Source organism: Amblyomma maculatum, chromosome 2, assembly GCF_055883805.1.
Source record: "Amblyomma maculatum isolate TAMU_Amacu chromosome 2, ASM5588380v1, whole genome shotgun sequence".
Lineage (NCBI taxonomy): Eukaryota > Metazoa > Arthropoda > Arachnida > Ixodida > Ixodidae > Amblyomma > Amblyomma maculatum.
The window spans coordinates 675,720-687,828 of NC_139345.1; the positions used below are offsets into that span (position 1 = coordinate 675,720).

Here is a 12,109-nt window from a genome sequence, read left to right on the forward strand (position 1 = left end):
TGAATGATATGTTAACTGGCTGAGCCTAATTAGAAATGCGGAAAACTAACAATGAACATTAATGTACATTAAGGTATAACAGAATATCCGTTAACAATTGATCAAGATCATCTAAGTATGACTACAACACCCTGTAAAGGGAATATAAGTCACCCGCTGCTGCAAAGAAAGCCATGTCATTAGCATACACATATGTAGACACATCAGGAGTGGTCGGAATAGAAAGTAGAAGATTGAAAAGCACGGGAGAGAGAACCGCCCTTTGCGGCTCCCTCGAGTTTGTCGGAATGTGGCTGAGGATAGCCCACGCTGATAGCAGTAAAATTTCCTGTCAGTCAGGAATGCTGACACCCATGCAACAAAGTAACCTGGCAATCCTATTAATTGCAATCTGCCCAGCAGCGGCCTATGTTCAACACTGTCGTTCATTTTATTGATGCCCACAGTATACAAGTGTAGCATATTGGTGATGACGGCGAGTTAATCGGACATGGCCTTCTAGATCAGTATATGCAAACCATAATGAGCAGCATGGCCTAAAACCAATTTGACATGATCTCAGCCTTTCCCTTTTGGCGATAAAAGGCATGGCTCGACCATACAGCACATGTTCCACCAATTTCACTAGATTCGAAGTTAAAGAAATTGGTCTAATATTATGCCAAACTCCTTGTTTTGCATTTTTAAGAACAGGAACAACTTTTGAGAGACGCCAGACATCCGGAATCTATGGGGTCCTAATGGAGTAATTTAAAAGCTCCAGTAAATTACTAGGTGATTCGCAGAAAATTAGTTTAATCATCCCAGAGGTGACCCAGCCAGGGCCAGGAGCTGTAGCAGATAACCGATTTACAACTTGGGAGAGGTCAGAAACACAGACACAGTCGTTGTAAGGGTTACCTATTGTGAAGGGACGCGAAACAACCGCCGAAAGGCGACGCTCCAGGCCTCTACCTATTTCTTCTAATGAATTTCTAAGTTCTGCTGGGGTTAAGATAGTTGAGGGTGCAGTGCAAGGCATTTGCAGACTATTCCTTGATTTCTAACTCCTTTGATTTTTTTTTATCTTTTTTCACCACCGAAATATTATTTTTGATATTCTACTTAAAATGCCGTTCTGTCGTTTTTCATCACGAAATGTTTCAAAATTCCAGATTGGCGCAATTATTTTGTCGTAATCGCCTGTGGAAATTTACATGTATACACCACTATACTGTGACCAATCCCCTTATGCCGGTATGTGCCATGTTTTAAAAGGCCAAGAAGAAGAAGGAGAAGAGATCGAAATTACGCATCGGTCGCCCAGGCTCTGCCCGGCCGATCCCCCTGTGTGGGTATGTGTCATCAAATTAGAGGAGAACAACAACAGCTCTGCCCGGTGTATTGGTTTGCGTTGCAGAACAGGCGCCCAATAAGCGGAAGAAGGGGACGACCACAGTTCATTCTCAGGCGCCTCATGGACAGGTTCTTGCTGGCCGAGAGGTCCACGTACCTGGGAAACACGGGTGCCGAGAGGTTCGAGTAAGTTTCGCCTTTCGAACACCTTGAATCTCTGCGGCACCTTTACAGGAGGTTGTGTAATGACATCCGAACGTTTTAGTGCCGACGGCATTCGCCGTAAGCCTTCCTACTACCACCACTGCAGTACCGATGGATATGATTTTATGAAATTCAGCTTTTTTAGCTGGTATATTTACCCTAAAATTGCCTTGAAGCAAAAGATAAAAAAATAAAGCTTTTCAAGGACACGTTTGCTAGTCTTTTCTATCTGCAGCGGCATGTTCATGCCAGTAGATCAACAGAATAAAGTAAAATGGTTTGGTTTGGTTTGTAGGGTTTAACGTCCCAAATCGACTCAGGATATGAGAGACGCCGTGGTGGAGGACTCCAGAAATTTCGACCACCTGGGGTTCTTTAACGTGCGCTGACATCGCACAGCACACGGACGCCTCTTCGTTTCGCCTCCATCGAAACGCAGCCGCCGGCGGTCGGTATCGAACCCGGGTACTCCGGCACAATAGTCGGGAATCTCAATCACTACAGCACTGTGAATGGTGAATTGGTTTGCAGAAAATTAAAGGCGCAGTATCTGACAGACACTCGTGTTGTGTCCCCTCTTTGTTGTGCGCTATGGAACCTCATGTAGATTACTGGCGTAGTGTCTGTCAATCTAAAGTGTTTTAGCAACTGTAGTCATACTTTTCCGTGGACACAAGAAAGCGCAGTAAGGGAAGAAAGGTGGGAGTGAAAGCGGAAAGAGAGAAAAAGGTTGCCATAGTGGAGGGCTATGGAGTAATTTAGACCACCTGGGGATCTTTGATATGCACTGATATCGCACGGCGTACGGGTGCATATGTGTTTCGCATGCATCGAAAGACAGCCGCCGCTGGTCTGGTTAGAACCTGGGGTCTTCGTTATAGTAGTCGTGGGTTTCAACCACTCAGCCACCTCGGTGGGATCAGAATGGCCCCGATGCAAATTTTACGCATTACGACTAGAGGAGTTGTGTCTAAGTTGCGTCTTGTCTAAATTGGTTGTCTAACGCACTTATTCCCAGACTCTCGGCCATTCAATTGGTTGCTTGCTGTCGAAATCCTTTCCCGAGGTGGTTATCAAAGTAAATGTGGCATGCAGAACGCTCATAAAATCGTATTTTAAGGGTTTTGAGCGTCTTATACAATGCACGAAAACTGAGGAAGGGACACGGTTCAATGCTAGTGAAAGCTTTATGGGCTGACCTGAGCATCCATGTAACAACTCTGCGGTCCATCGCATCGTCTCACCACTGGACTTCGCCAACTTGTTTGTTTTCTTTGCAGCCAGGTAGGATAGGTAAATGACATCATCATAGCTGCGGTCTAAGTACTAGAAGACTATCAAGTACTCCTTATTATAACACTACAGAAAATAAAATTCTGAATTTCATATCAAATATATTTTTCTTATGAACTGAAATGTTAAGGTGCAGTCAGACCAATTTACCGAAGTTCGAGGAGTGAGATTCTATCTTGATGCATCAAAACACTACAGTCGTATTTTCTCTCAAGCTGGAATACCTTATATGACAGAGCATATGAATCAAGGTCCCCTTCATCAAATTATTGCACGCCGCAATGAAAGTGTCTTCCCTACACGGTGCTACAGCAAGCTGCTGAAGCTCCTGCCCATCGTGACGCTCGTGGTGACCCTAGTGACGTTCGTGGCGTTTGTGGTCGCCTACAAGAACCGCCAGGAGAGGCCGGCCTACGTGGTGCAAACACACGACACGCAGGTCGAAGGCAAGGCCTTGCAAGTGGAAGGTATGGCCACACACTCGCTGATCACTTTCGCACTGATCATATTCTTTCTGAGGTCACTATTGTACTGAGGAAATTGTATATCGCGAAATTCTCTCACGCTGTTGTTGTCTTCAGATGTTTCTGTGCATATATAACACTGAAGTTTAGGCATATATGTCCACTCAAAATTCCATCCGAAGGTAATCGCTCATCGACCCAGGGAAGGAAACAAGTAGCTAAACCTGAGAAAACACATGGCGATTGTTTGATAAGTAAAATAGTTTTCTTCTCATTGCCGGTATTAAGACGAGAAGAAAATGTCAGATACTTTTTGGAAAAATATGCAACACTTCTAAGCCCACATATGCATGCTTCATCGGTAGGTAACTGGCTACTGATCAAATGCAACATGACATTTTCCCATTCATGATAGAAATAATACATCATTTTTTATATTGATACCCAAGAAAATAAAAAGCGAAGAATGAAGATGCGTGTCACACTAAATCCGTTCTGCGACTCGTTCTCTGCGCCCGGATAACCTTACAGCGATCCGAACACAAACACAGTATGGCAGCAGACATCGCGAAGCCCGTTTTGTAGCCACCAACTCTGACTGAAACATTGCCCACATGATTTGCGAACGAAAACTTACCACCAAGACAGAACCAAGCGCCGGAGGGCCTTTAAAATCCGCAGGCTACTTCCATAACACGAGGTCCTGTTTGCCACAAATACTGCGTGACGCGCTTTGCTGATAGCGACCGTATATGGGATTACCGCAACATCACACACAGTTCCTTCTAGTCATTTTTATTCCTCTAACTCAAACTCCCCGTTCAAACACGTGCTAGTGGATCGGTGTTAGCAGCCGAGTGCAGGCGTCACACTTGTTGAGAGTGGCGGGATGCCGCTGGTCTTCCCCTCCGTCTTTTTAAGGCGAACACATTTAACGGCTCCTACTATTGGCCATGATTCTGTCACACACTTTCGTCGCATTATAGCTGTCAATCACTCCTACTTGCCACACCGGGCACGTGAGAAATGTATTAAGGCGAAAGCCTTTATAGGCTCATGAGTGTCCGTCTGCAAGATGTGTCACACTTCTCGAGATTCCGCGGGACACCGCGAGATTGTGATGTCATCACCTGTTGACGCTATCAACCATGACAGGATGTGACTTCATCATGATGTCACATCCAGTCACGTATAATAACCGGAACTGACGTCATTATGACGTCACACCCAGTCACGCGGTCACGTCTGGTCATGAGAGATGCATCACCAGACGTATCGGACCTACTAAGCTGACCCCTCCGGGCATCCGATCCAGGCGTCCGTACTGCGCCTTTCGTTTAACGCTTCTTTGAACGCCGCACCAAGTATACAGAATCAGATGCAGTAAAGTAGGAGTAAGCGGCGTTTCAAACAGAGGCTATCGTCTCATCGAACTTTAGTGGTCAAAAGTGCCCCGTAGAATTTTTTAAGTGCATGCATATTTCACCCCCACGGGCGTATGAAACGCAGGTGTGCTCGTGGTGGAGTTTTTAGGCATTCCGTTCGCCGAAAGCACGGCCGGCGCTAACCGCTTCCTCCGACCCATACCGCGCACACTGCCCCGGAAGCTGAGCGCTCGCCGCTGGGGGCCACCGTGCGTCCAGAGAAAGGATGTTAATTCGACAGCCTCTTTTTATGCGCCAATGCCGGCGTGGCGTGATCCAACTGCCTCTGCTGACAGCCAGGAGCCGAGTGCTCCTGACAGCGCGACCCGCTACCCGTCGTCTGCACCAGCTGCCGGGTCTGATGGGAGGGACAAGGGCGCCAGCGCGGAGGCACCGGTGCGCGAGTCACCCTCCGAAGACTGCCTGCACCTCAACATCTGGGTTCCCCACACGGTAGGAACCGCGGCTTGGATTTGAGATCTACCTTTACCCGTTTATGCGATGTACACACCTGCAGTAGGTAGTGGCAACGGTCTATTAAAAACAATCAACAAAGGAAGGAAAACAATTTTGTCGTCAGCTGCAATTGCTAATATCTTCAGCCATCAAGCTGCGGCCTGCGGGAAATAAAACGGATAGGGAGGAAAAGTACAGAGGGGAGTGATAGAAAGAAAGGACCGGGGAAGCTTAGTACATTATTTGCAAAATACAAAAGGTGAACAGGTTCGTGTCGCTCACGTGCAAGTGTTCAAGCTCTGTCGACAAAACGACTGCGCTCGAGCGGCCACTGCCATTGTTTACACAATATATTAAAAATAGGCCGCATGCTCATAGCTGCGCGCACAAAGCGTCCTGTCGTAGACTGATCGCGCGTGCGACACAATGCACAAGCTTCCGGGGTGGGCACTCGGCAGCAAACGCTCGAGTTCGGGGTAGCACACACTCAGAGCAGCGTTCATGTGACTCGCGCATTACCTGGCGAAGGAGCGCGACTTCAAACTCGCATGCTCGTTGAACGCACAGAGGCTTACCATTGTCCTGTGTTGACAGCGCGCACTGCCTTGCCGTTGTAGGGGGGTAGAGCGGAGTGGAGGGGAGGTAAAATGTCAGACAAAACAGGCACAAGAAAATCGACGAAACAAATTGAATAAAACAAACTCGATGTGGTAATGTCTATATGTCAAGATTACCGGGCCCCCCACTTAGCCACGTAGCCTGTGGAGTAACGCTTGAAAGCATCTTGAAAAGCTACGCCTGTTTGACGCCTTTGCATATTAAGGTGATCAGAAAAGAACCCAAGACGCGCTTTGTGGACTAATCTTCTGTTTTCGTAGAGTATATGAAACAACTGTGAATGTTAATAACCATCTGATCTCCAAAGCCGCAATGCCGACGAAGATGTATGTCGCTAGACTCGCTACTGGAATTATAAACTATTGCTAAGCATGATTTAGGCTAGTACTCGCATTGCAAGTACTCGTAGATTATGACTAGCAGGCACCGGCTTCACTAAAGAGGAAAGTATATAACGGTTGCACACGGTTGCATCTTACCTGTACTAAAATATGGGGCTGAAACATGGAAGCTAACGAAAAGGATTTCCCTTAAAGAGCAGCTGCATCACTTATGGAAAATTTCGCGATATTTATGTATTCAAAACTACATAGGCTGCAGATAATGCACGCAAGGTGTTTTTGCGTTAGCATTTAAACTGATGGCGTAATCGACGAATAAACATTGAGCTTCTCCTCATGGCACTAAAGTTCTGCGGAGAAGCTCCGTGATGACGTCATGGACGGTAATATTAATGATGTTTGTTGCCTTCGCCCACGTCCTGCTGCGCCTTTTCTGACAGTGCTAATCAACATTTCTAGGACTTTGATTTCGGCTGCCTTGTTTTCATTTCTTGAAATCATTATTGTCTATGCAACGTACCGGTACCGTCAATGACGTCATCATGCGTCTCCCACCCGTCACTCTGCAGTGAGGTGAAGCCTGATAGCCGTCACGGCTTTAATCGCTAATTGCGCCATTGTGTCAAATGCTATCACCAATATATTTCACATGCCTTAACTTCAAGCTATAATCATTCAACCGCTTGAAACTCATCGAAATCTAAAACCAGTGCAGCTTCCCTTTAAGCTGAGGACAACGCAGAGAGCTATGGAACGAAAAATGGCAGGTGTAACGTTAAGATATAGGAAGCCTGCAGAGTGCGTCACTCGAGTTAATGGCATTCTAGTGGAAATCAGGAAGAACTGCGCATGGGCAAGACATGTAGTGCGAAGAGAAGATAATCGATGGTCGCTTAGGGTAACAAACTGGATTCCAAGGGAAATAAAGCGTAGCAGGGGTAGCAGAAAGGTAGGTGACTGGATAAGGTTAAGAAGTTCGCAGGGGTCAAGTGGACGCAGCTATAGCACAGGACCGGTTTAGTTGGAGCCTTATGGGAGATGCCTTTGCCCTGCAGTGCGTATAATCTAACTGCCGCTGATGATGATAATTTATGCTAAATATCTGCCCGCGCTTCATGCTCAGGTCTCTACCAACGCCAACTCGACTTCCGATTTGGACGAACCAAACAACCATGCTTTCAAGAGACCCGTTATCGTGTTCTTTCATGGCGGAGGCTTCAAAGGGGGATCCAACAGCGACCCAAGATACGACGGCAGGTAAACGAAAGGAACAGACAACCGAGATGAGTGAAAGCAATGACTCTGGGAAAGCTGTGAACACGGATACGACTATGGTACCTTCTATTATCACTCTGATTCTAGTGCACGGATCGATTCTGTATTCTTTGCTTATTCGAGGTAGTTAAAACGAGACGCAGCCTTATCCTATCCTTTGTTGTAGAAGATGCTTCGAGATGTATCTCGAAAAACTCCAACCACGCACGTGTGCTTCTACAACATTACTGGGTATGTTAGCGACCGATTGCTGTGTTATCTAGATCTTTCTTAGCCGCCTACAAATGGAGTGCTGACGAGTGAAGTGGGTATTCGCACTTCCACCATTGACGAGCGCGCTTCCTGCTATTGCCGACGCCGAATTGCTGAGTTATTTTGCGCGCGAAATTCACCTCAATAAAGAGTTTCTTTAGTGCACTACCAGACACTTCGTTTGTTGTCATCAGCCTCGGTACCACCTCGTGACACTATAGCTGCACTTCGCAGCCTTCTTCCGATTTGGAGACAGCCTATGGATGTGCATCAGTTAAGGAACCTTTGTGCTCCCGTCTCTTGGATACTATATTTTTAGATAGACCGATAAATACAGTGGGTAGCAAGTAGAGTAGTTAGATAGGCAGACAGTAGGTAGACAGATAGGTATATAGGTGAGGAGCAGGGAAGGCAAGGAGGTTAACCAGAAAGGATCCTGGTTGGCTATCCTGCATAGGACGAAAGGGATGAGGAGATTAAAGAGGCGAAGCGAGAAGGTACGAGGAGCACGGTCACAAAAGCCGGTGGCTGTCTGGTAACAAAGCAGTGCATTGTAGGCCTTGAAAGCAGTCGACTGTTGTGGCCACGGGCCAGAGATCTTATCCACCGTTAAAGGGCGAGGATCGAGGATGCCCAGCATAGAACACAACTTATGTCTATCACTTACGAAATACAGGGCATTCACACAGGAGACGTTCAGCTGTCTCTTCACAACCAAAATTTTCACAGGCAAGGCTGTCGGCCTATACACTCCGGAAAACGTACTTGTTTGTGAAAACAAAATCGAGTCGTCAACGGCACAGCAATGTGCTTCTTGACGGGCTATCTTAAAGGGAAGGCGAGGGCGCAGTGCAGGGTCTAATGCGCTGAGGCGGCAGTTGCAAAAATCCACCGTGTTTCATGCTGAAAGTGTGATCTGAAGGGCCAGAGAGCGAAGCACAAACGCTGCGTCAGCCCTCGATATGGGGTTCCGACTGGTACTCCGTCGTTGTAAGCAGAACGGGCAGCCTCGTCCTCCATGTGATTTGCATTGATACCGTCGTGTCCTGGCAGCGACTGAAAATACTATCATGACCTTTTTATGGGGCGCCGTGGAACACCTGGCGCATCTCTCCAACGAGCTGTTTATGTGACCAGTTGCAGGTCTTGAAGGGCTGCTTTAGAATCTGTGAGCAGTCATGTGGATGTTCTTGACAAATGAATCAACTGCAGCATCGGTAGAAGTAAGATATCACGTCTTAACCTTTATCAAACTAGATTTGGCCGGTATTATCACAGACCCCGCGGAACTAGTGGGATTAACCGAGTCACCTACGTAGGCATGCATCGTTGTTGATGTTTAGAATGCAGATAATCCGTCATTTGTTTAAGATCAGGCGATGATATAACGGCTATCTTTGTAATTACAGGAATTGAATTTATATCCGAGGTTCATGTAGACTTATGGGCAAGCATGGTGCTGCGGCATAAGCAAACAGCGATGTGATATAGGTGCGATGAACTTTATAACTTTGACGAATGCAGTGCTTGGAATAATTACTGGAGGAGTTGCTAGATAATGACTGAGGGCCCTTGCTAGGTGCTGAATATGCGCTATCACTGTGTCAGCAGCAATGTGTGTAGTAACGTGATGATCCCAGACAACAAGAACAGTCACTGCTGTTGATGCACATTTAGGGAATCAAGGGCAGATACGAAGAGCTTGAGCTTGCAGGCTTTGAAAGGTACTGAGGTTTGCTTTTCTAATTTTAATTAATATGGCGAAGCTGTACCACATGTAGCCCAGAAATAATGACCGGCACATTTGGAACATCGAGTGCACTAGTGCGCCCCAGGATTTTTCCCCGAGGAATGAGAGAAATTAGATAGAAATATATATATATATATATATATATATATATATATATATATATATATATATATATATATATATATATATATATATATATATATATATATAGCTTCCCCATAGTAATTAAAATTAGAAAAGCAAACCTCAGGACCTTTCAAAGCCTGCAAGCTCAAGCTTGCAGGTCCTGATAGGTCCTTAGGAAATATATATATATATATATATATATATATATATATATATATATATATATATATATATATATATATATATATATATATGGGCGCCAGCCCAGTGAAACCGATCCAGAGCTAATCAGAGTCGCCATGCTAACCTCCAGTATGTTTATCGTTCACCAAGGTTAATTAGTAAGGACTAATTAGCTATTTTAATAACTGCCCTGAGAGAAAAAAGGCAAGTATCAGACACCTAGTAACAATCATCTGCCCAGAGCACGCAATTTTTAATGGCACCTGACTTTCTGGCTTCTTTACAATTTCCTTTCTGTGATCTCGCAAGTTGTCTTTGTCATCGCTTATCCAAACTTCAAGATACTGTGGGCTTTAACTATAGGCAACTGTGTTTTGTAGCATGATTGTTCTGGACTCACCATTAACAACCACAAGTGTTGATATTTCTCCGCTAAATCTTGATTCCTCCGCACTAGCGCCTCATTGCTGATTTCTGTTACAAATATTGGCCGAGGATGTATGCAAGCCAGCCATTTAATCGTGCGCAGTGCACTCACTTCATTCGCCACGCTTGCATTCCTACATTTTGAAGCAGGCACCGTTCAAGACTCTAGACATCGAAACAACGTGCGAGAACGAGCAGCACACAAATTTACATGCAACGAATGGTGCAAGGCCGTTCGCCAGTACTAGCAACACGCAGCGAACAGCAGCAAAAAAAAAAAAAAAAAAGACGCTGTCGTCTTATAGAAGTTAGTGGAGTGGGCAGAAGCGCGCACTGGCCCTATACACGTTCAGTGGAGGCAACGCGGGACGAGGTAGGCTCGTGGATGCAGTGGAGGGTATGAGCGAGCGCGTCATCGCCAGCTGCGTCCTCGCAAGACGAGGCTGCGTTTATTCCAGGAGCGCCTTCGCCGACGAGTCCGTGATAGGCCGATTACGACAGGCGCGTCGCAAAAATACAAGAGTCCCTTGCTGTGAATTCTGCGCTGCGTTCCTCTCCACTTTCTACTGGGTTCCGCTACCACGAATCAGCTGGCCGTGCGCTGCCGCTTGCAAAATCAGCACATGGGTCTTGCGTCACAAACTGCATTCGACCTCATTTCATAAACATAACACAGACAGCGAGGATGGGCAAGTGTGAGCCGATCGCGTTGCGGCGCGATTCTCATAGCTTGGCGAGTTGCAGATAGGATGGGGCGGCCAGGGTTTGCCGCCTAGTTTAGACCGCCTTTTTCTTGGCCCCACTGACAAGTGGCCGAGTAAAAATAGTCTCGGTGTTTTGTAACTCTGTGTATTATTTCCAAGGAAACATTAGTTTAATGTAGGCCCTATTAACTATGTGGCATTTCACCTCATGTAGCCGGGATGATGCGCTCTTCAAACCGGTTGATGAAGGCGGAGGCACTCGTCCTGTGTTTCTTTGCTCTGGTGCTTGTCTTTTGTGCTGCTTTTCCATCCAATATGCACCACCAATGTCCTACTCCGTCAACGTAAATGCTCCCTTGAAGGTCATGTTCACCAGAATATTGCACGACGTTTTTATTAAACAAGACAATTTAGGCACCATTCGGAAGATTAATGCGCGCTCTGTCAATTGGTACTCACTGCTTCAGTGTGGTGCGTTATGAATCGCACAAGAGGTGATATTCCAGATGACGACATTTTCGTTGCTATAGCTTCTTCGTACAACGTTTCTGAAATAACTAGCAATTAGGTCATTTTTATATGACCTATATGTAGACTGGACCTAATGGCATGACTGTGATCATTTACTGCATTTAATCGGCGGCCTTTTAAATATAACGAAATTTTTTTTTGCACCAATATCTCCATTGTACAAGGCACGCATCAGCAACATTTTTACCACTTTGGGCGGACATGAGGCTAATGCAATGTGCGAAGTTTTACTTCATTACTTCGTTTTCATTTGATACCAATCTGAAGATTTCCGTAATTCTCCCTCACGATTGTATCACTTCACTAAACAACCGCTTAATGTGCAACCTAGGAATTACGCATGGTAAAACTAGAATAGAAGTTATAGTGCCAAGTGCTGTTACATAGGGTTTTATACAATTAGCAAATATTACCGAGGTTATAAATTTAATGCATATTTTCTGCACGACATTCGTTCGAGAGGACCGCCCTACTCAACAAGGTAAGTCCTGTTTAAATCTAACTCCTTTTAATATTATAAAACGGTAAAATACAGTTAAGAGGCAAAAACTCCAGTAATAATTGGTATCTGTCACCTGTAATCGCTCTTCAAAGCGTTTTCACTGCTAGAGCCACCCAGGAAAAGCCCACCTTGAGAACTGCTCTGTACAATAACTGTGCTCAGTAAAAAATAAGTTGCTGGCTCCTTGTGGCTATTTGAATATTTTCCAAAGGTAAAGGACGCATT

General features: G+C 45.6%; 1 protein-coding gene across 1 annotated transcript in view; it reads left to right on the forward strand.

Moving 5' to 3' along the window:
- Positions 1-1,238: 1,238 nt before the first annotated feature.
- Positions 1,239-12,109, forward strand: part of LOC146197794 (acetylcholinesterase-like) — a 29,267-nt gene continuing 18,396 nt past the window's right edge. Inside the window, exons 1-6 of the mRNA XM_084591810.1 lie at positions 1,239-1,334; positions 1,400-1,521; positions 3,145-3,299; positions 4,806-4,929; positions 5,017-5,173; positions 7,259-7,392. Of these exons, the coding sequence (XP_084447936.1) occupies positions 1,239-1,334; positions 1,400-1,521; positions 3,145-3,299; positions 4,806-4,929; positions 5,017-5,173; positions 7,259-7,392 (788 nt within the window). The remainder of the gene's footprint in view (positions 1,335-1,399; positions 1,522-3,144; positions 3,300-4,805; positions 4,930-5,016; positions 5,174-7,258; positions 7,393-12,109) is intronic.